This window comes from Schistocerca nitens, chromosome 2, assembly GCF_023898315.1.
Source record: "Schistocerca nitens isolate TAMUIC-IGC-003100 chromosome 2, iqSchNite1.1, whole genome shotgun sequence".
Taxonomy (NCBI): Eukaryota; Metazoa; Arthropoda; class Insecta; order Orthoptera; family Acrididae; genus Schistocerca; species Schistocerca nitens.
This window is the reverse complement of record NC_064615.1, coordinates 122515344-122540523: the sequence shown is the minus strand read 5'-3', so window position 1 is coordinate 122540523 and position 25180 is coordinate 122515344. Positions and strand designations below refer to the sequence as shown.

The 25180-nt window shown below is 42.3% G+C and overlaps 1 protein-coding gene across 3 annotated transcripts in view; it reads right to left on the bottom strand.

The window, feature by feature from the left end:
* Positions 1-25180, bottom strand: part of LOC126235810 (monocyte to macrophage differentiation factor 2) — a 177941-nt gene that overhangs the window by 85483 nt on the left and 67278 nt on the right. For all 3 annotated transcript variants that reach the window (XM_049944649.1, XM_049944650.1, XM_049944651.1), the window contains exon 3: positions 16149-16236. In XM_049944649.1, the coding sequence (XP_049800606.1) occupies positions 16149-16236 (88 nt within the window). The remainder of the gene's footprint in view (positions 1-16148; positions 16237-25180) is intronic.

Here is a 25180-nt window from a genome sequence, read left to right as displayed (position 1 = left end):
CAGCACTTAAAGCACCACATCGGGGGAGGGATATATGGCTTGACATCACAGCGGTAGACCAGCACCTTGACCTTCTCGGGTAATGTGTCACTGTCGAAGGCCAAGATGAAGGCACTGGTGGCAACCTGATTATGCCTCGGACCCTGATGGACGCGAAGAACGAAATGAACATCTCGGCGGTCTAAGTTGGCGTGCAGCTTGTCATCAGACTGTAAAAGAAGGTCCCTGTGGAAGATAATTCCCTGGACTGTATTTAAGCTCTTCTGGGGCATGATAGTAACAGAAACATCCTCTAGCTTGTCACAAGTGAGTAATACCCATACAGAGGAGGCTGTTTTTATCAAGACTGACCCTGACGGCATTTTGGACAATCCCCCCACCTCCCCAAACTTGTCCTCTAAATGCTCTACAAAGAACTGAGGCTTCACGGACACAAAGGATTCCCCTTCAGCTCTTGTACATACTAGGTACTAGGGCGAATAAGATTCACTGCCATCCTTAGCATGGCATTCCTCCAATGGTGGGGCCAGGTAGGGGAATAATTTGGGGTCATACTTCTGTGCATTAAATTGAGCCCTCGAATGCCTAGAGACTGCTGGTGGTTGACCACCAGCAAGAGATGATGTACTACGCTTCATAGCATGTCATCTGCCCCGATGCCACCCACTCCGACCAAGGGCCCTCCCCACGGGCACCACCGGCTATTGCCGGGGTCTCGATGCCCCAGGGTGATGGGCCTCTACTCCTTAGCATACATGGGGAGTTAACGGCGCAGGCATCAGCAGAGCAATCCCTGTGTGGTCAGGGGGCTACAACCAACAGAGTACATAGTGGCCCCACCACAGCAGACTGGCTACCGTGCTGGATATCAGGTGCAAACAAGTCGATTAGCATCGTCCGCACAAAAAATGATACTGCACAGTGGAAGGAGGGTGACCTCACCCAACAGCTGGGAAATGAGCGGAAGTGCAGATCCCCGTTGACAGGGGATGTGAAAGGTCTCAGCGCACAAAGGACACGATGCACCATGTAAAGGTGCCCTTCCCCAATTGGCTCGCTCTCTGGAAAAAGTTTGAAATACGGTGGTCAATCCCTACAGGGGACCATCACATACAAGGCCGAAACATATGAGACTCCTTTTAGTCACCTCTTACAACAGGCAGGAATACCTCGGGCTTATTCTAACCCCCACACCCACAGGGGGGATCGGGAACTTTGTTACGAATACTCCAACAATGAACTGAAAAAATTCGACAGTCAAAGAGTCTTTTCTCTGAAAGCGGTTTGATTTTGCCACCTGCATATCATCTGACAAGTGTTCATCAGAGAACCTCGACCTCCTGTCTAGCCTAAAACAAAATCCATGTGCACACCACAAGTACTCTGCCACCCGAGCAGCTACTTCCTCCTTTCTATAGTGCACCTCCAAACAATGCAGATACAGATATCTGCAGCCAAGACTGGCACAGACTCAAAGAAGCCTTTGGTTGAGACTCTCCACATGGGGTCCAAACCAAAGAACCATGATTGACTCTGGGAACAATGCTCAAAATTGCGAACTCCGCTTACACTCTGCATGCGAGGCCAGCAGCCTTCACCACCACTGCCAGCCACCCGTATGAAACGAAGATGACCTCAGAACCCAAGCGACAGGCATCATTGGTGCTGATGAGAGCCTCAACATGCACATGACTGCAACCCCCACACTCGATAGCCACAGACAAGACAACCCCCACGGCAGACATACAGAGTGCACATTGGCTTTCTTTCCGGCCCTAATGCTATCTGCCTAAGGGGCTCCATGATGTGTCTAATGTTTGAGCTCCTGATAAGTAGTAAATTCCTCCCCCTCATGTGCCTGCTCGGATCCTGCCAAAGAATGTGTGAGGCATAGATTCTACATTGGCCCTCTGCCTTGAGCGACGTGAACACATTACCATACCGCACTCATCCTCCTGTGACAGCAGATCCATCTCCTTGGGTACACTTGGAAGTGCCTCAGCAGCAGAGCCTGTGGGCGAAACAAGAGACAGATTCTCTGCCATCACTACACTCAGAGGCAGCAGCCTCAAGATAACTGAGCACTACCAAAACCACATTCAGCTGTCTGCGAACTACCACCAGCTCTTTCTGCAGTCACACACTGCATGCACACATCCTACCCATCCCAGTATTACTAACTTGAGAATTAACTATAAAAGTACAGACAGAAATCAAGACATGCAACTTGCTAACCTCCTGATGTGTTATCGGTGGAGGCTGATGCCTTATGAGTCATGAAGCAGGCTGTTCAGAAGAAGTGAAAACTGTGCTACAGACTGCTGGCAACACTTAACATCTACAAAAACACAAGAATAAACCTCCTAAACAGAAAAAAACACGCACAAAATTTAAGAAATGTACTATTAAGAAAACAGAGAAGAAGCTAAATACATAACTTGTCTTTCCAGGTGTGTACAGACAGCAGTAGGAGCCTGACTGACACTTACTAGTCCAAAAACAAACGGTCCGTGGCTCCTCAAACCAAACAAGTGAATAGCTAATGCTGATGTACCTTCACTCATGACACATGCAATTTCAGAGAGTACACATCCATACATTTCACAGGTCCTCTTACGAGGTCACCTGGGTTGGTCCCCTGGCTCTGGTGAGTTGCCAAAGAAACAGCATAATTTAAGCAATTGTAAACGAGTGCTTGGTCTGTTCATTACACTATATAACTGTTGTCCAGGCAATGTGTTCTGTGCTACACACACACACACAACCTGTATCTTAAGGTGTTGCTCTATAAAGTACTATGTTCCATACATTGTGTTTGTTCTTGCTATAACAAACTTGGCGACAAGTCAGCGTTATGTTTTCTCTGCATGTTAGTGTCAGTGATAAGTCACCCGACAATGATCTCAATGGAAGAAATACTCTAACATCTTATCCCTCAGCAGCAAGCTTTCACACAACAGCAGCAGACTCTCACCACTGCTTTCAATAAAGTGGCATCCATGTATTCACAGCATGTTACTCTCACGCTGGTGCAACTGTCGCCCTTTCCAGCATATGATGAAGCAGCTGATGAATGGGATTCCTATGAGACATGGTTACGCCAACATTACCAGGTTTCTCTGGTGGGTGATCCAAACCTGTATAGGGCTTTCTTTCTTCCCTGGCTTTCACCGTGCATATATTGGTAGTTGTGCCAACTTGTGCCTTTGCAAGACCAGCCAGCTTATCACTTGATGAAATGAGCAAGCTTCTGGAAACCTATTACTGTGACAGAATGCTTGTCACTGCAACATGTGTAAAATTTTACCATTGTCAGAAATGCCCAAACCAATCTTACAAAGCCTGGGCTGTAGAATTACATGGGTTGAGCTGTCATTGTAAATTTGTCACTAGTACCCATCACAAATCCTATGCTGATCACATGTCACATGATGTTATTATTCAACTGGCCCTGGATAGGGAAGTCCACGAAGAAGCTCTTCAGTGTGAGAATCCAATGCTTACAGATGTGCTAAATATATAGCACAGTCCTTTGAAGTATACTGGGCTACAGGCGATCAGATCGCTGTGTGTGTGTGTGTGGGGGGGGGGGGGGGGGGGGAGTATCAGCAGATGTTCTGTCAACCCCTGTTAGGCACGCTGAAAGTGTTCAGAATGATTGAATGGGGCACACACTGCTTCAGCCAACACAAGTGTGGTGCGTGCCCTAAGTGTTGGGTGATTTGCAACAAGTGTCGACAGGAAGGCCACACCGCATTTGTGAGTAACTCCTTTTCAAACGTGGTGGACACAGCAGTATTGATGGACATAAACTGTATCTGTGCAGTGACAGTTTCCCTGAACAAATTGTTTATTGACTTGCGTGTGTTCAACAGCCTATTAAAAATGCAAGTGGTCACAATAGTTGTAGTGACTTTAATAAACGCACAAGGACTTGAGCTCTCCTCCCCTCACACAGATTTCACAGAAGTTGGTTAGCTATACAATAAACAGCAGATTCAGATCCTAGGTCAGTTCTCCACTCCTGTCTCTTACAAATCTGTTGTTAACTCTCACCTTCCTTGTTGTGGATCATTCCTATACCACAGACCTGTTCATCTAAGATGCATTTAATGCTTTCAGTTTTTCCATTGTTGATGAGGTAAATTTTATGTCAGGTCAAGTTCTTTGTCAGCAACTGGAGTCCCTCTGCTCTGAGTTTTCATCTCAGTTTATTCCTGTGCTAGGCTGTGCTACCAGTTTGCACGCCCACATTACCATGAAAGAGTCCGACCAAACTCTGGCAGAGCCTGTCGTGTTTTGCGACTCTGTCAAGACCAAATTATATTGTTTGACATCACTCCACGTCATTTGGCCTATTTCTTATAACTAATGGGCTACACCACTGGTCATCATTAAGAAGCCAAGGGGTAAGCTTCACTTCTGCTGTGATTTCAGTGTCAGAATTAATGCACAGTCCGTGATACATACATACCCTTTGCCCCGCCCTGACGAGTTGCTCACAAAACTGTCAGGCACCCACTACTTTTCAAAGACTGATTTGTTGGAAGATTACCTCTAGCTCCCCTCGGTTGAGGCCACTAGGCACTTTCTCATTGTCAATACACCTTCTGGCCTATACTGCTATCAATGCTGGCCTTTCGGCGTTGCTAGTGCACCTGCATTTTTCAGCATTTTTTAGAATGGCTGACAGCCTCTTAACCTTATTGCATCAATTACCTCGATGATATTGCTGTTTCGAGTTCTTCCACCGAAGACCACCTTCACAATTTCTGATCATTGTTTTCTGTTTTGCAATCTGCGGGTCTCAAGTGCAATCTTGCCAAATATCAGTTTTTTCAGCCATCAATTGCGTATCTAGTTTTGAGGTTTCTTGCATAGGGGTCAATACATTCACCAAAATGTTTACTTAATTGTGGCTTTTCTGAAGCTGACCTCCCTTAAGGAACTGCAGGTGTTTCTAAGTAAAGCTGCATACTAAAAAAACTAAACTAAACTCCATCCGAACAGGCCTCGGAAGGCCCAATGGTACCGACTGGCCGCCATGTCATCCTCAGCCCGTAGGCATCACTGGATGCGTACTACCATATGTTTTTGCTGGATGCATCCAATGTTGCCACTGCACATGCTTCTGAATAAAAATGTGCCTTTTTTCTGGTCTCTAGCTTGTGACTGAGTGTTCCCTTTGCTTAAATCTAAGCTTCAATCTGCCCCATGCCTAGTCATTTTTCAGCTGAGACAACATGCCTCTCAGCACAGTCTCAGTGCAGTGTTGGCACACAAATATCAACCCACTGCTTATACTTCTAAGTCTTGAACTAATGCTCAGCAGTGGTATCCTCAGGTTCAAATGGAAGCTTTAGCGATTGTGTTTGTCCTAAAGAAATTTCATGTCATTTTGTATGGTTCTAAGTTCCATTTAATCATGTATCACAAGCCATTGGTTGCTCTTTTTAACAATTTGGTTTTCATACCAGGCAAGGCAGTGCATCTTTTGCAGAGGTGGGCTCTCTTTGTCTCCCATTATCATTATCAGATCCATTATTGGCTGACAGTCCTACACACCAACAGCGATGCCTTATCTTGCCTTCTGATTGGGCTGGACTCAGAGTTAGATCAGGAAGAGTTGCCTTGTTTCTATTTAGATTCTGATGCCTTGGATCCCTTGCATAATTACTTGTCCTTCCAGCACTGCCTTTCTGTGTTTGAAAGGGTTCTTTTGTTAGATATGGAGGACACTTCTCTCCAGGTTGTGATTTACACTTCCTTAAGCCATAGTGTACAGTGGTTTCTGCATGTCAGTCATTGGGGACCTCTTGCACCAAAGCTTTGGCCCTCAGGCATGTGTATTGGCCAGGCATGGATGTGAACATTATGCTGCTTATTGCTGCTTGCACTCACAGAGTTCAGCAACAAGTGGCTCTGCAGTTGTCTTTTTCCCCCGGCCAACACTGCAGTGCCTGTGGGAGCATCTACAGATATGTTTATATTATTAGAATAAAGACTTTTTCCAAAACTTTACATTTATTACACATTTACATCCACATACAGCTTATATTTGTACATTCCATACTTTTTATGCATGTCTTTGTTCTTAATCACTATTTTTATCCTGTTTGGCATAGTTTTTATTAACTTTTCTCATGACATTTTAATACCATTGTCACGGTACCAGATTTCCTCTAGTTCGTCCATTAGGTCTTGTTTGGTGGTTACTGTAAATTTCCTTATCCTCTGTTTCACAATAGCCCATAAATTTTAAATTGGGTGCCCTGGCCAGGGTAACACTTTCAGCTGCGTTTCTTCCAAGTAATTGGGAACACTTTTTGCTTTGTGGAAAGGCACCCTATCATGCATAAAAATGGCATCTTTATTAAGAAATCACTCATACGTTTGAGAAGAAAGTTCCTTTTCAAGGATTTCTTCATATTGTTCTTGCCTCATTGTCCCTTCAGCAATGTGTAATCTCCCAGGACTTTTCACAGACATCACACTCCAGACCAAAACGGAAGTTGGATGCTTCACACATTGCTGCACACATTCAGCTATGAACTGTTCTCCAGGTCTGCGCTGAACATACTGGCTGCTTTCTTCCATCACAGTGAATACATATTCATCACTAGAGCATACTTGAAGCATGTGTACAAAATTGCAAGTCAGAAAAGTTGGGAATAGTAGCATAGGGCACCTCAACAGTCCCAAAATTCAAATTTGAATTTCTTCAGTATAAATAAAACATCACAATTTCAAGCCAAAACTCCTTAACTTTAGAGATCAGACCCACTTAATTTATCATGTTGTTGCACATACCTTAGCCAGTCCTCTCTTGTCCACTCCTGAAGTTGTTTAGCCCACTGCAAGCTTTTGGTTTCCATGGCAGGTGTGACTTTCTGTTTTTTCCTTGGTTGGCATGCCTTTAAACCACATTCAAACAGGCTCCTCCTCAGTGTCACAGGTGAAACGTCAACAACCAAACCTTTCAGCTGATGGCTCATCTCTGTAGAAGTAAGTTTACAGTTTATTGTTGCCATGTTTGTAAGTCTTCTCATTGTTCTAGGACTAATTTTTCTTTTATGTCCACATTTTCCTTTCCTGTCTGGCTTGTATTCACCACCTTTCTGATGATATTCTCATTCTGTCAGCAATTTCTTGCTGTGTATAATGATTTTCAGCGAAAGTGCTAGCACAGCCGAAACTTTCCAAGATGAAACATCTTTTATCTTCCCCATAACCTCACTTTCTTTGGAAACTCCACGATTTATTCCTACAGCTAAAAACATGCAAGTTCACAACCTATATAACGTATTGTTAATGTAGTAACAAGAAGTCGATAGAATAAATAACAAGTTGAAATACACCACAGAAACCTAAAACATTACTGTAAACACAGTTTCAAAGCATATTCACAGACAACTAACAGCAACATAGTCTGGAGGGAAAATGACAAATGTTACCAACTGTGAAAAATTTAATGATCTGTGAGTTGCTTGGATGAGAAATTTTGTGGCATCACTCAAACCATTAAAACAAATCAATTATTACACTTTTCTCTCCTATTTTTACATTAGAAAACTTAAGAGTATCAAAAATAATCATTTAGTCTAATAATTTTAACATGTCTATACACATCAATTTTGCTAGGCCCTCCTAAATCAGTATTGGCTCATTGAAGTGGATGCCTATTCCCAGTTTCTCTACATGTTGCACTCTCTGTCCATGTCCGTGGCAGCCACTATTTGACCCTGTCTAAGATTTTTGCAATTCAGGGCCATCCATATTCCATGGTTACCGATGACAGCCCCCAGTTTGTTTCTTGAGAATTTGTACCTTTTGTCAAACTAGTGGTGTTCATCATCTCACAGCTCGCCCATTTCATCCTCACTCTAATGGTGATGCCGAACACACTGTTTGGATGCTTAAAACTCAGATGCCAAAGTATCTGGAAGATCCCCTGAAGCTGCTTTAGACCATTTTTTGAGTTCATACCATTTCAAGACAAGACCCTGGTGGAGCTGCTGCATGAAACGAACCTTGGACACTGATTCACCTACTGCATCTGACACCTTGTCTGCCAGTGGCACTGGCTCCGCAACAGTTCCGGCCTGGTCTGCCTGATTGGGCTCAGTGTTTAAGCCGCTGGGCAAAATCAGTTCCTGCCATCATCAAGCATCACCAGGGCCAGTGCCTGTGTGTCATCCATACTCCTGACAGGTGGACATCCTGTCACTTCGACCAGCTACGGCAGCGCAAGGTGGGTTATGTTATGGAGGGCCCACTGGTGTGTGTGTGGGGGGGGGGGGGGGGCACCCCTGCCACCACCAATGTCTGTTCCCGTGTCGCAGACAGTCTGGTTCGTGCCACACAATGAGGTCAGTGCCTGGCAATCACTGTCAGGGGTTCCTGTCTCTGCCCACACTCATTAACTGACATCACTGGTGCAGCCTCTGCTGCACCTGATGCCACAGCCACCACTGCTGCCTCATTTGAGGCCATCATCTCCAATGTATCTGTCGTCTCTGGCACCTACCACTGACATTGATGAGGACATCACTTTGGAGATGCCATCCATGTACTGTGCAGTTTTCTGTGACTTGTTTTTATCTATGTACATGGTTTCTAACTTAAATATGTTCACGAATTCTGCAGCAACCTGACGTTAAGGATATTGGTCTATAAATTGTTATATACAGGAGTCACCTGCACTTTTTTCCAGTCATTTGGTACTTAGCACTGGGTGAGAGATTTGCTATAAATGCAAGCTAAATATGGTACCAATGAAAGAGTACTCTCTGTAAATATGAACTGGGATTCCATCTGAACCTAATGACATTTGTTTACAACTCTTTCAGTGACTTCTCTATGTTAGGGATGCATAATTCTATGCCCTCCATAAGGGAGACTGTTCAATGGTCAAACAATCAAACAATGTCATGTTGTATAATTCTCCTGCCTGAGGAGGCAAAAAGCAAAATTTACAACTGTAGCTTTCCATTGCTGTCTTCTATTGCAACACTAAACTGGTCGATAAAAGACTGGACAGAAGCTTGTGCCCCAATTAGCTTGTACGTAGGACCAGAATTTTCTTGTGTTATCAGCACAATCTTCGGGTATGATACAACGATGACAGTAGTTGTATGCTTCATGCACTGATCTCTTTAGAGACACACAAATTTCTATTAACTTTTGCCTGTCAACATTTCTGCAGTCTTGTTTGTATGAACAATGTAACAATGTGTGTCCTCAGCTTTCATGGTTGGTTGATTTTGAGGGAGAGGACCAAACAGCGAGGTCATCAGTCCCATCAGATTAGGGACCATCCTGGAACTTGCCTGAAGCGATTTCGGGAAATCACAGAAAACCTAAATCAGGATGGCCAGATGTGGATTTCAACCATCGTTCTCCCAAATGAGAGTCCAGTGTGCTAATCACTATGTCACATTGCTCAGCAGCATTTTATGAATTTTATTATTAAATTGCAGTGGGGTTTTCTCCATCCTTAATCCACTTACTCAGCACATAATTCTCCAGAGTGTGATTTACAGTCAGTTTAAACTTTGCCTATAATTCCTCTGCGTCCAGTGTTGAAACTAAATGATAACCATTCATTGCTTAAGTGGGGTGCTAACAACTGCTTATCTCCTCTTTCCAGCATAAAATCTCTCCCTAGTTTTCTTGATTGGTTTATTAACTTTTAGTAACCATCGTGCTATGACGACATCGTGATCACTAATCCTTGTCTCCGTACTGACACCATTGATAAGTTAAGGCCTGTTTGTAACAAAAATGGCTGAAATATTTCTATTGCATGTGGTTTGTTGAACTAGCTGCTGAAAACAGTTTTCAGAAAATGTGTTCAGTACTGCTTCACAAGATTGTCTGTCAGTATCACCTGCAGTGAATCCAGAGACAACCCAGTTTACATTCAGTAGCTTAAAGTCACCTCCAACTAATATTGCATGAACAGGTTATTTCTGCACTACTGAGTGTACACTTTCTTTAAATGATTATACAACTGTTACAGAGGAATCGGGTGACGAGTAAAAATGTCCGATGATTAACTTGAGAACTTGAGCTCAACTATGCTGGTTGGTTGCATCTAGGTAACTTCCCAGTAAGACTGACTCTCTCTCTCTCTCTCTCTCTCTCTCTCTCTCTCTCTCTCTCTCTCTCTCCCTCCCTCCCTCCCTCCCTCCCTCCCTCCCCCCCTTTCCCTTTCCTCATTTGGTGGCTTCACCACTGAATGCAAATCTTTTTAGTTGATGCCATTCAGGTGACTTTCATGATGGTGGTGCTGAAATGATAAGGACAACACAGCACTCCATTACTGAATGAATAAAATCCTGACCTGTCCAGGAATCAAATCTAGACCCACGCTGATCCTGCAACTATTGAGGTGGACAGACTCAATTTTGACATCTGTAGAGACAACATTTTTGTCAATTTCAATGAACACACCCACTCCTATGGTGTCTGACCTGTCTTTCTGATAATGTTCCATGCCTTGTTAGCTTTTTTAGTCTTCAATTTAGGATTTTATCCAGCTCTGGTTTATTAGTATAATTTGAGCACGACAGCTCTCATGGAGTGCAGAAAATTTAGGAACTTTGTTATGAATGGTTCAGCAATTTACTGTTAAAATTCTGACATTTGAAATATCTTTACTTTGTATGTGATCCGACTTAGCTCTTTGAAAACATGTGGATCCATGAGTACTTTGATAGCTGAGAAGCTGCTTCCTCTATGTAGTGCACCCCTGACCTATTAAGGGGAGTCCTACAATTCTCCACCCCATAATACAGAGCCAGAACTCAGCAGCCAAGCCCATCATAGAATCAATGGAGGCTCTGGTTAAAACCCTTCACTCTTCTCCAAACCAAAAGAATCTGATCAACTCTGTGTACGATACTGCAAATTGAAAGCTCTGCTTTCATTTCACATGTGATGCCAGCAGTCTTTGCAGCTTCCACAGGCAACCCATAAGAATTGAGACTGGCATCAGCAACAGGTATCATTGGTGCCAACATGAGCCACAGTCTTTGCAGCTTCCACAAGCAACCCATAAGAATTGACACTGGCATCAGCAACAGGTATCATTGGTGCCAATATGAGCCACAACACGCAGATGTCTACATCCTGCACTCTCAATAGCTGGAAGCAGGACCTCATCCATATCTCAGGGATGAAGTTCTTGACAGCATATTGAGTGTACATTGGTCTTCTTTACAATCCTGGACATTATTTTTGTAAAAGGCTACATAATGTGCCTAACACTGGAGCTCCCAGTATCTAGCAAGTCCGTCCCTCATGTGCCTTCTCAGATCTTGCTGTAGGAGTGGCCACTTGTCCACTCACGTGGTGAATGGGTGACGCCAGACAGCGAGTTCCCACATTTATGCTCTGCCTCTAGTGATGCACACATGTTACGCCTTGCCACTCAGTCAGGTTCACTAGTAGGCGTCCTGGCAGCAGAACCTTTGGGCGAAACAAGTGACACCCGAGGTGTCTCATGTGACAGATCAGTTTCTCTGCTGTTACACAACAATGCAGCAGCCCACAGACAGCTGACTATTGCCAACAGTGTTCATGAACTGTGGCCAATTCTTCCTGCATCCACACACAGTATGCACACTCCCTATCCAACCGAGGGAAAAAAAAAATGCTGTTGTCTACCAAAGCGCTGCTCTACAACATTCAAACTACCTGACTGTGGCACTACAGGTGGCGTAAATCTACACTAGTAAAACAAGAAAACGAAACCTAACCCTTATGTCTTTTAGAATCTGAAGGCAATACTAATAATCAATGTCACAATATGAAGAGCACTACTATTTCAAAACTAGTTCACTGAACTCGACCACAACAGCACACAAAATGAGATATAATGAAAATTTGTAAATAACTGTATTTCAAATGTGTCCCTCAGCACTGACATCAAAAAAACAAAAATCAACTTCTTAGATCTCAGCATAAAATTATGGTTGCCACTTGACAAAAACTGAGAAAATAATTATATTACAGCGAAGTTCTCTTCACAGGGCTCAAGTTGTGCATCACTTGAAAGCAAATGTCCTGAGGAGATGAAAACACTTAGAGAAGCAAAAAGCTTTAGGAAACATAAATTAGAAAGTATTGTGAAATAATGTGGTGAAGCACACCATAACAATGCTGTAATAGAAGTATAATCCAGTACAGTGGCGTTTTCAAGGAGTTCATAGAAATTTATTCAAGAAATAACATATTGCAGACATCAGTGCATAAACATTCTTACATTATGTACATCACAAACAGTTCAAAAAGCGGTGCTAAGTAACAAGTTCCTTTGGTTCTGCTGCTGAAAAGTATTTAGTCTACTGCCAAAATGTGCTGAAGCATACAGGCAAATATTTGTACTTTCTTGGAAGTATACCTATACATAAAATAAGAAAGACAACCAGTCACCTAAAGCGGATTGATGTGTGACACACAGAAACATGTAACAGAAAACTTTTTTTTCTAATGTGTTTCAGAGCTCTGTCCATTGGTCTGCTATAGGTAAGTGGTTGCCTCTCCCTTATTTTATGTATTTTTACATCACAAATTTCCATTATGTTTTGTTGGAAGTATCCTACACAGACACAGGATTAAATGTGTTAAGTCATAGTTTAGGCTAATGCAAATAAACAGGACCAAACATATGCGAAGAGGTCTCGAATAATTGGACCAATAATTCTGAAAGAAACAAAGTATGACCATATAACTGACACTATGACAGGACCATGTGGAAAAGCACATGTGACTAGTATCATCTTGACTAAGCCATATACCGAGCGAGGTGGCGCAGTGGTTAGCACACTGGACTCGCATTCGGGAGGACGACGGTTCAATCCCGCGTCCGGCCATCCTGATTTAGGTTTTCCGTGATTTCCCTAAATCGCTCCAGGCAAATGCCGGGATGGTTCCTTTCAAAGGGCACGGCCAACTTCCTTCCCCATCCGCCCCTAATCCGATGAGACCGATGACCTCGCTGTCTGGTCTTCTCCCCCAAAAACCAACCAACTAAGCCATAACTGACTCAGTTAAAAACTTGTCCTGGCAGCTTTAAAGGCCCTAACAACAAAATAATAGTAGGAAGGGGAGGATGACTGACCATGCAAGCATCAACTAGAAGAACTATAGATTAATTTACAATAGAAAAGGCAAAACGCCTTTCAAAATAATACTGAATGCTTCCTGTGACATCTGTCTTCAACAACTTATATGTTAACAGACAAACAGAAGAATTTTGGTCCTGTACCCAACACACAATGCAGACTTTATCAATAAAAAAACAAAAACAGGAATCAATGACCATTTTGATAATACTCCCCAACAAAAAAGGACGAACGGGAATTATATGCACAGCACAATGGATAAAATGTTCCTCATAACCCATCTGTAAGATAAAACAAGAACATGAAGATGAAATTTGAAACAAATGGACACAGTTTAAATGTATCATCTATTACACACTGTAGTGCTTCGAGAATTTTGGAGTAAATTCTAGAACCGCTCGGCTTTCCACCGTTTCGAACACCCAATATTTTAGAGGTGAGTGGGAGAAATGAATACGCCATACTGTGCATCTCCTATTTGTATGTGCAGGTAAAAAAAAAAAAAAGTTATGAGAAAAAGATGGACCCGGCGGCCGAACAGCAGCAGACAAGTACCTGCTGTACGGTCCACAGAGTCTCTGTGTACAAGTCGAGAAGAATAAGGAAACTTTATGTAGTATTCTGTGCTCTTTAGTGTTGATTGTAAAAAGACTAATGAACAATTGAATATAGATTTCTATGTTCATTCAGGTTTGGACTCGTTTGAGACTAGAGAGTTTTGAATTGCTATGAATGAAGCAAGACACATGTACGCTATTTGATTATGTGTAAATGAGTCTAATGTTAAAGGAATAAGTTAGCTTGCAGAAGTTATTGTTTGTGAAAGTTGAAAATATATAGTGATTGAACTGAAATGTATTTTATGAGTACCAAAATTATTTCAAGGATAGAGAAGTATTTTAATAAATTCCTTTAACCAGCTATAGTCATCAGAGAAGAAGCTTTTGGGGAGATCAACATAGCTGATTACACAGAGAAGAGGATCAGCTACACACAACTAAATTGAGAGACATGTGTGCCTTGCAACCCAATAGCACACTGTCTCTTGTCGTCCGAAAACAGAACACCTGTTAACTGTGCATCCTAGAAGATAATAAAAGGTTTCATAATTATGGCTGAAAATACTCAGAAAACAGAAGTCATTACAATCTTTGTTCAATACTTAAAGCAAATGAACTGACACAACAAAAATTAATCTGTCTTCTGCCTCTGCAAGAAGAGTAGAATATAAAACATTTTGTGAAGTTTTACAATCACAAGCTATGAAAATGTCTTTAACTTAATTATAGAAAACTCTGGTCTCTGTGCAATTACTTTTCAAGTCAAAAATTTCCATCTGGCCATTATATCAGCCTGGTTCCAAAGCAGATGACTATGAAAGATAACAAAGTCTTAAACTTTTAAAAATTCCTTCAAACAAGAAAATCATCCTATCCTAACACTGTTTCACAAATGAGTTATACTGGAAAAAAGAGGAGTTCTGATTTTGGAATGGAACTGAAACAAGTGAAAACGAACAAAACCTCAGGCAATGACAGTATTTATTAAGTTTTACAGTAAGTATACTATGGTAGTAGATTCTTTCTTACATTTACTGAGAACCTCTCTTGCAATCCAAAGAGGCATAAAAGGGCTACTAATGTTCTTCAAATTTTACACACATCATACAAAGCAAGCAGAACACACATTGATTAGTGGTTGATAACACTATTGCCTATTGGTAACAGTGCAGCAACCTCAAAGAAATAAGGAAAAACTTTCACTTTGTGTTGTGAATGGCAACTAATGTTAAATGCAGAAATATGTCAGAGGATGTGCATGAAAACATGGAAAAGCTTTTAGTATTTAGTCAAAATTATTTTGCAATATCACTTCAGTATCACAAAACTAAACCAAGATTTTTTCTCTTGTAACAATACTAATACATTATTCAATGAGCAATGAAGGTCAACCTTAGCAGAAAGTGACCTCAAGTTTGTGATTATCCTCTGAAATAAGATATCCAAATTTAATTTGCAAACACAGAAAAAAATGTCAACAGGAGCTCCCAACCCCTGGTGGATGATTAAGTTGCATCATCTAAATACAGTACAATAAAGTAATGTGGACTCCTGAAAAAATTACCTCAAAACAATTATTCACTGTCTGGTGTGCATGAAAAAAAGTATCACAAAACTGGTCAGTACCATTATTTATCCCACTGAAACATCTCTTGTTAAACTTATTACAGCTGATGCTTACATTACTGGTATGGTAGTTCACAAATGCACTGAAGCATGTTGTGACTTGTCCACCTACAGCTTCATTTCGTAGAACTTTCATGGTAATCTCTTTAAGTATACAATACTAGCAATTCAAAGTTTTTCTTCTACAATTAAAAAGTCCCTTTATGTTAAAAGTAAGAAGTACACTTTCTGGATTTTTGTTGTTGTTGTATACTGTAGATTAAAAATTATATTTAACTTTTACAGAGTGAGACTTTTACTTAGAGTTAGATATTTTCAAAACCAGCATACAAAATACAAAAAGTGTACGTTAAATTGCTTCATAATATTGTTGGCCATCAAAAGATATGCACAACTCAATGTTTTAATATATTTTTCAGCTCCATGTCACACAAATTGTGTGACAACTGGTTTTGACTATGCAGCAACCCATCATCCAATCAGAGGCTGAAAAATATAATATTTTGATAATATTATGAAAAGGATAGATTGTTTGCACCACATAGTGGAGACGTTGAGTCACAGATAGGCACAACAATAATATTACTAAACATGTACATTTTCGACCAGAAGGCCTTCTTCTGAAATCACACACACACACCCACACCCACACACACACACACACACACACACACACACACGACCACTGTATCTAGCTGCTGGGGCCGGTCAAGATTATCACTGTTTTTCCCTAAAACAGTATGCTTAGTCCGTGTTACAGGCAATTGTTAAGACCCACTATTTGTGGAGGCCCTGATTAACAAATACCTTATAAATGACAGCTAACACTTACCCCGTGTGTTACCACATTTGCAATATGCTCTATGGGTGCTGGCCTGTATGGTTTATGGCGGGTAGGCTTCTCATTCATCCAGTGTACACTGCAACAATTGAATAAAGAATACTTTAAGAAATGCAGCATTGAACTGTAATCAATAATTTTGGCAACATTAAATTGTTGCAGTTGGTGTAATATATATTTCTTACCTTGCAGAGACAAAAGTAAATTTCAGAAAAAAGTGGTTTAATGGATTAACGAGAGATGATTCGTAAAGCATCAAGAATAACTTGGAACAAACTGACATAAGGAAAGGAAAAGACATAGATGAAAGAACCACATATTGATATACTATTTTACAGATTCCAGGAACCAGAAAAAGTGACCAAGGAGAAGCAATATTAGAAGCATTAAACGAAAGGAATAGGCTATAAAATAATGAAAAAGGAGGAAGTCAACTGAGTTACTGAGTATGTAGATATGTTTAAATTGGTTCAATGATTAAGCCATTAGCTTTACACATAAACTTAAATAATATCTGGTTGATCATTTCTTCTACATCACAAGACAGTTTCAGAATGTTTAATAATGTGTGTGTGTGTGTGAGGGGGGGGGGTGAAAGGGGGGGGGGGGGAGGACTTTGTCAAGTGAGGAGGGCGAGAGACTGAATGTGGTTAAGTTGTCATGATGTGCCACTTCACATCAAGTTTTGAAATGTATGGAACTTCCGAACTTGTCATACAATGGGTAGTGTATGGCAGCTTTGGTCTCATTAAATGCGCACACCCTGTAGTTCTTATTGAAAGTGTCTATGTAAGCTAGGTCTTCAGCATTCAGCTCAAAATCAAAAACATTGAAGTTCTCCTTAATTCTTTCCTTGTGAACAGATTTTGGCATTGAAACTATGCCAATTTGAATCAAGTATCTCAAAAGAACTTGAGCAATTGACTTTCCATAGTTGTCCGCAAGCTCCTTGATCTTTGGATTCTGAACGAGTGGCACTTCACCCTCTGGCATTCTCATGGAGGGGTTTGCAAGTGGACTATATGCTGTAATAACAATGTCTCTTTCCTTTCAAAACTGAATTAATTTCTTCTGGTTGAAGTAAGCATGACATTCAACCTGATTGGTGACTGGCTTGATCTTTGCAACTTCTAGTAATCTAGTTAGCTGTTTGCTGCTGAAATTGGATACACCAATACTCTTCATAAGACCAAGGTGAACACATTCCTCCATTTGTATCCAAGTATCCAGATAGTCAACATCTGTTGTAATAATTGAAGTGTCTTCTACTTTGAGAAAGAAGTCATCTCCCTCCTTGAAACTGAAAGGCCAGTGCACATGATACAGATCAAGATAATCCAGTTTAAGATCTGCAAGAGTCTTTTTACAAGCTGACACTACCAACTCTGACCGATGTTTTGTGTTCCACAGCTTGTTGTGCCATCATCCAACTTTGCTTTCAACACAGCACCAACTTATGGTTCGTTTTGATACACAGCACCCCGCCAGTGCGCCTGATTCGCAGATTAAACATTTTAATTTAATCAGTAAAACATTTTATAATTATATGTAACTGATGCATGATATTGGTTTGTTTCAATTGTTGTTGTAATACAATGTTCCATGTGTTAAATTTACAATCAAATATTATTTTGAAATAAAGTTGTGCTATTGTGTTTTTCTTTCTTTTTTTTATACCATGTGTGGCGGTGGGTATAACAACTGGTGGTAATAGGAAATGTTGTAAATATAGGTTGATTATCATTCACTGTCTTTTACGAGAGCCTGGCAATTATTTTTGTGGTCAGCCAGAAAGTGATGGAGAACATAATGACCATAGTTCTCAGTCTGCAAGTCCACATTCTTGTCCATCTCACTGAAAGAAATGTTTTTAGTCTCTGTTTGTTTAGTGGGATCAGGACTATGATTATAAATGAAGATTTTGAGTTCTAATTGATACATATATTTAGTAAAGTTTCACACACACAACATGAAATATTCATTATGTTCATACTGACAGTAAATCTCTCTATCCTAAAGAGCACAATAAGCAGTTCAGAGGCGACCTCTATGGTAAGTTCCTACCAAATTGTCTTTCGCCCTGGCTACAGATAATGAAATTAAATGATCGCCACAAAAGTGGGAAATAATAGTCACCACTTGCCGCGTGGATTTGTAAATATCATGGACAGCACACTAATAGTTACTTTAGTGAAAATCTAAGCGATCCAGTAAGGTGTACAGTCCTCGTGAGTTCACTATCTATTATTATGGAAAATAAGCGTTTTGTCACAGCCTGTCTCTGACACCATCCGAGGCAGCGCGCACTCTGGCGATGCAGATCTTACAGTGGTTGGGTGCAAAGTGAAGCCTCGTCTTGGCTCTCTCTCTGCATATTTAATTTCTCACCCAGGGGAGAATGTCTGTTGTGAAGGTTGTTGTCTTCAGACATTTCCTTCTAACTGATGGGAATAAAGATTAGCATGTTGGGCATGCTCCTAACTTTTTGTTATGGTTCTAACTGTGTATGCATGTGTTGTATAATGTAATTCGTATTTATTTCAGGAGCGATTTGGGCCTCTTGAATTTGCTTGTAAGATTGGGGTAGTTCTCTAGGTTTTTTATGAGGGGGTTTTCTGATTTGTTTGCGACTTGATAGAAAGCGGTCGCGAGTTCTTTAAACCTTTGTATTAGTGTCTTCATTCCGGCGGCTTCCTGGTTGTCGGCCGTCGGAAATCTAGAAGAGACGTGTAGTGCCTGTCGCAGTGCCCTGTTTTGTTTTCTTTGCATCCGTGCGATATATGTTTTGGCTGCATATCCCCACACAGGACAGGCATACTCGAAAACTGGTCTGACTAAACTGCAGCAGAGCCTCACTCCCATGGTCACTGCGAGGCTGCTGCTGCTATTTAACAGCGGGTACAACTCATTCATCGTAGCACTCACTTTTCTTCTGAGTTCATTTCTGTGTGTTCTCCAAGTCAGGAGTTGGTCTAATGTGACTCCCAGGTATTTAGCTGTTGCTCTCCATGGGATTTCTTGCCTGTGAAGACTAAGTGGCATGTTTTCTCAGCGATGAAGTGCAGAGGACCGTTTGCCTTTTCTCTGTGTGATCGTTAGTGCTGGTTATTCTCCATTTACTGGCCCAAGTCTCTGTTTTGTTGAGGAGGTTTTGCAGTCTGTGTGCGACTAGTTTTCTGTTTGTGCTGGGGGCGAAAAAGGCTGTGTCATCAGCATACTGAGCTGTGTGGGTCTGCGGGGCAATCAGTGTGTCGACTGTGTACAAGTTGTACAACACAGAGCCTAGCACTGATCCCTGTGGGACTCCAGGTCATATGCCTCATGTGGTGGACTTTGCAGTGTCTACTTTGACACAGAAGATGCGACTGAGTAGGTAACTGCGCAGTAACTTAACAACTTGGCCGGGGAACCCTAAAGAGTATAATTTGTACAATAGTCCAATGTGCCACACACTGTCAAAGGCCTTGGCTACGTCAAGTAGCACTAGGCCACAATATCCTTTCCAGTTTAAGGCTTCTGTGGTGGCCTCAATCACTCTCGTGAGTTGTTATGGTGCTGAGTGTTTGTTGCAAAATCTGAACTGAAACAGGGGGAGCATATCTTCACTGCATATGTAGCGTTCGATATGAACTAACAGGAGGCACTCATAAAGTTTACTGAGGGTGGGAAGCAAACTTATGGGGCAGTGGTGCTGGGGAAAGAGGGGATCTCTTCTAGGCTTAGCAATTGTGAACACTTCCGCGAGTTTCCACTGATCAGGGAATTTTTGTGTTCGTGTGATCTTGTTGAATACTTCCGTCAGTTTTTTTATCACCAGCTGGGGCAAGTGCTTTAGCAGTTCATTTGTGAGGAGGTCGTGACCTGGGGCTTTCCTAGTGGGCAGTGTTTTGATGGCTTTGGCAACTTCCTCGGTTGAGAAGGCAGGTATGTCGTCATCAACGTCACCTTCTGCTGCAAGAAATGCAGCTAGCTGTTCATAGACCATTCTCTCGTGTTCTTGGTCCTGCACCTCTGCTGGGGTCAACTGTTTCTCGGAAACATCGGCAAGTGTGTTGGCTATATCTTGGGCATTGAACACTAGTCCTCTCTCACCATGCAGAGGCGGCATCCTTGCGCATCTTTTAGTGAAATGCTTGGAGGCTCGGCAGACGCTGTTATCCTGCACTTTGAGGGCTGTGAGGCGGATTGACCATTGCTGGTCTCTGTGCTCAGTGAGCGACACCTTAAGCTCTCTTCGAAGACGGTTGAGCAGCCTCCTGGTTACCAGATTTCATGTTATTTTCCATTCCTTCACAGTCCTGTTTTTGTGCCCAATCTGGGCAAGCAGCTGGGGTGGCAGTCGCTGGGTGGGAGGTAGCGCAGGAGTGGGGTCGGACGTTGTGCCCTTTGCTGCTTGCAGGATCACTTCGGTGAAATTTCTCAGCATTTGTTCGATGTCATCTAAAGTTAGTGTGGTGTTTGTGAAGTCTGCTGTTGCACTTTCTTTGAATTGTTCCCAAATGGTACGTTTGTGTGTGAGTAATTGCTGAGTGGGCGGTAGCCTCCTGCCCACATCGATTTCAAAGATTACAGGATTGTGGTTGGATGACATTCTGTTCAGTGAACTCGCGGCCATAAAACCTGCAAGACCTTTCATAACAGCTATATTAAGGATGTCAGCCCTCTTGCCATTCGGTGTGGGCTTCTCTGGGCCCCACACATGTAGTTGGTGGTTGCACGTGATGGCCTGCTCTGTTTGCACACCTGGAATGCCAATCTGTGCATTTTGCATTTTACTTCTAGGGTGAGGGTGGGAGGTCTGTATGCCGCAACCACAGTTACTGGACCTGTGGTTGTCTCTACCTCGATTGCTACCGTTTCCAACTGCGTCATGTCTGGTAGGTATATTTGGTGATGCGGAATCCCCCTTTTAATGCATATTACTACCCCGCCCCCTGCAGTTGGTCGGTCTTGTCAGTAGCTGAGATAGTTTAGTGCCTTTGCTCGAACTCCTTGCATAAGGTGAGTTTCAGACACCATGCATACATTGATGTTTTTGTCTGCCAGGAACTGCTTGAATTCCAGTGTCTGTTGGACAAGGCCATTGGCATTAAATTTACAAAGTTTGAGTCCCTGCACAGTCGGCCTAGCCATGGTGGGTTTCTGGATAACTTGTGTTCACAGCGTGCTGAAATTGCCTAATTGCCTAGCGGATTTCAGCGGACAGTTTTTCACAGTTCTTCTTCATTATTTGCATAAGTTTGTCTACTAATCTGGTAACTTTGGTGAAGGCATTGGTGAAGTGTTGAATGGAGGAGTTTTCTGTGGGATTTTCTTGTGTGTTGGGGGAGCTGTTGTCTTGTTTCTGGTGGCGATTCTGTGGGGCATTGTTCCAGTGTCGCTGTTTTTGCGTAGGTCCTGTGTGTTTTCAGTGTTGCTGTGTTTGTTTCAGTTTGTAGTTTGTAGTGCAGTCTGGTGTCAGTAGTGTTTCGTTTTGGGTGTGTGGTTTCGCAAGGGGAGGGGTTGGGAGCGTTTTCTGTGATGCGTGTTTTTGTGTGGGGTCATGTCCTGTTTTGGTCTGCAGTGTTGTTGTTCGTGATTGTGCCTTGCCTTCTGTCTCAGGCCTTTCTCTGGACAAGACAGCCTTGGCAACTAGCTGTGTGCCCACCTCCACAGTTTGCGCACTTCAGGGGGTCTCCTTGCTTCCATTTTCAATCTCTGGATGCATGATCCCCTGCGCAGCATACACATTTAGGTGACATTTCGCAGTTAGCACTCCCATGTCCAATGACTTGGCAGTTGAAACATTGTGCTGGCCTTGTTTTCTGTTTCAATGGTTCTGGTGTTACAGATAGTGACATCAGGTGTGTTTTTTTGAACATGTTGCGGTGCTGTGGGGTGTCTGTAAGTGTTGCTAGGTAGAGCAAGTTGTTGGTGCTTGACCCGTGCTTGCGCACTGATCTCTCGTAATACCCCTTGGCTGTTATCGCCTCTTTTATGTCTGCTGGGTCTGTGCGGGCTGGAAAGCCCCTCAATACCACTTTCAGGGACTTTTGTGTTCCAGTCGGGAATGTGTAGTGGGGTATTTTGTTTTCTTTTAGTGTCTCCTTGGTGTTGTTGTAATCCTCTAGTGTCTTCAGTGTGATTTTGATTTTGTTGCCTTCTGCTGACTTCACTTGGAAGTGGTCTTTGCCCACAATGTTAGCAATTAAGTTGTGTAAATGTTTTAAGTTTCAGGGAACGTCACAACTATTGGTGGCAGTTTGGTGTTTTTTGCCTGTTGGTTGGTGGTGGGCTGGGGTTGGGGCTGTTGTGTAGTGTCTTAACCATCTTCCAGCAGCGAGAATCTGTTCTCGCTGGTGGTTGGGCCGGCTGGCAGCGGCAGCGGGGCCTTGACACGCACTATCTTCTACATGAGTTGGAATTCCCCACCGCCAGTCCGCTCTTGCTCTGTCTTTAGTCTTTGGGGGCTTGTTCTGGTTCTGTTGTGTTGGCTGGTTCTGGGCTGTTTGGGGAGACTGTTTGTTCTGGTGTTGTGTGTGTGTTTCTGCGTTTTCGTTATTTTGCAAGTTGCTGCTTGGGCTAGAATCTGGCTTTGGAGTTTCTCTACAGGGGCCTGGTTGGTTACTGGGGCCTACTTCAGGGTGGGTGGGGTGCTTCTCCTGCATGCTCTGCAGTGAGAACAAGGGGAACAGGAGGAGGAGGAGAGGGGGGCATTTCAGCCCCCCTGCTGCCCTTGGTCTTGAGCTCTGGTGATTTTGCACGCTTTTTGGTCGTGACTACTTTGTCTGCGAGGGGTTTCGGTAAGATCTTACATTTGCCCTTCCTTTTTTGCGCTTGTTCTTGCCGCACTTTCTCCCTACGCCTCTCTGTGCATAGCACCCTTGCCATCAGTTTTCTTTCCTCGGTCAGTTCTAGGTGGGGGAGAATGTTCTCGATCATGGGGTTGCTCAAGATCGAGCCTAGCACCTGAATGTCCCTACGTTGGATTATGAACCCTGTCCCTCCGGATCTGGATACCTCTAGTCTCACTGTATCTTCCATGCTCGAACGGGAGAAGGAGGCAAAGTCAAGAGCTGCCAAAGAGTGTCGGTCGTCACCTTCGTTGACACCGTTATTCATATCCGGTGCCGAACTGACCCTAACGTCTACCAAGCGTGGGTATCTGGCCAGTGACCAGGCCCTGGCATGTAAATGCCCTACACCTCAGAGGAGCAGCTGAAGTATCTGCGGGAGTGATGAAGTACTCGGGTCAGCCAGCAAAGCAGCCGGCAGCAATGAGAAGATGCGCACCAAACCGCGCCAACCCAGAGCTCGCAACACGCAACAACAATTTTGCTCCCAAGTCACTGATAAATCAGTCACCTGCGCCACAATCTTCTTGAAACTCTGCTCCCAATTTAACAAAATCAGGAGCTCGGAAGCCTTAGTGCCGAACTGCCTGGCTTGATGTGCGCGGACAATCAGCGGCTAGTCCCGCAAGTGGGTTCCTATGGTTGAGTAGCAACAAAGAGGGAGAGTACTAGTGCAGCCCAGCACAGGCGTCTGCACTCTCCAGAAGCTACTCAGCAAATGCCTTGTCTTGCCTCTCGGGCTGTATTTATATACGTGGTGCAGCAGATGGACAAGGCAACACCTGCGGTCATCCACCTTATGCACACAGCAACAGTCTCTAAATAGCCACTTTCTCATAAACACAATATTTAATAACAATGTTAAGAATTAGTTTAGAATCTTCATAATTTTGCATGCATGTAGGTAAGTTGTTTGAAATCACAGAAAAAGTTTCAGCTCACTTGCATAAAAACTTTGCCTTCTAGAATTTTTAGAACGGAACTGACAGTAGATAATTACCTCTGAACTATAACTTTAAGAGACCTTGTATTGGTTGTTGTTAACATCACAGTCCTAAAACTTGATACAGCTCTATTATTTAATAGGTTTTATCATGAGCTATAACCAAAACTTTCTAGCATTAATATAATAGACACTTAATCTACTACAAATAAGGACATTTTAGTTCCAATTTTAGTTTTCATTAAATTACTTGAAAACTATTAGAGGTAGCTAAACGGGGTCATGTAGTTATTATTTTTGTGTTGAACTGAAGCATCATACATATTTTCACATTTATAAGTCCTATATTTAGCACCTTCCATTTTTCTTAAAAACGCGGATTCTGACCACAATTTTTGTTTAATCACGTTGAGAATTGCACCATTTAATTTTGATATACATCTGAACATTATGACCAATTTCTGGCTTTCTAACTTCATTATTTAGTGCCACTTCTTTTTTCTTAAAACGATGGATTTCGGTAAAATATTGACCTAATCAATCTGAGACTTGACATTTAAAACATTATTACTCTAGAGTATCTGTTGACAAAGTTTGAAAAAGCAACTTTAACTTTTAATTTTATTCTTAATTATGGTGCAATACTTGTACACTACACACAGGCACTTTATGGTGATTGGCGCTATTAGCAGTGAACTGGGGTAAGTCCCGGCACACTCGGCCACCTCTGTATCTCTCAAACAATACAGCTCATGTTTTACCACAAAAGCAACAAAAATTATAAGGTTTTTGATGGGTTAGAAGTTAAGCAGATGTGGAAAGATATTCAGAGCAATCATAGACAAGAATTACATCAAGATCAAGGTAGAAATCTGTGGTTTCACAGATGCTGGATCGAGAAATACTAACACTGATAGGAAATTGTACACAGGTACAACTTATTCTTACGCAGTGCAAACAAATGTCATGACATTCATCCAGTCAGAGACAAACTGGTCCTCCTGCAACTGATGCAGATTTTTAAGCCTTACCAAAGTGACAAATTAAGTAATTTACCTTTCAACTTATACTAATGATCTGCACGTGAAGACACTGAAAGATTATGGTACTCGATGGCAGACAATAAGCTGGAAGCTATCACATACCATATTTCACAACCTATAAGATGCACTTTTGTCTTCAAAAATTGCCTCAAAAACTCCGTGTGTCTTATACTCAATATTAATATGAAAATGTCCAGTGCTCGA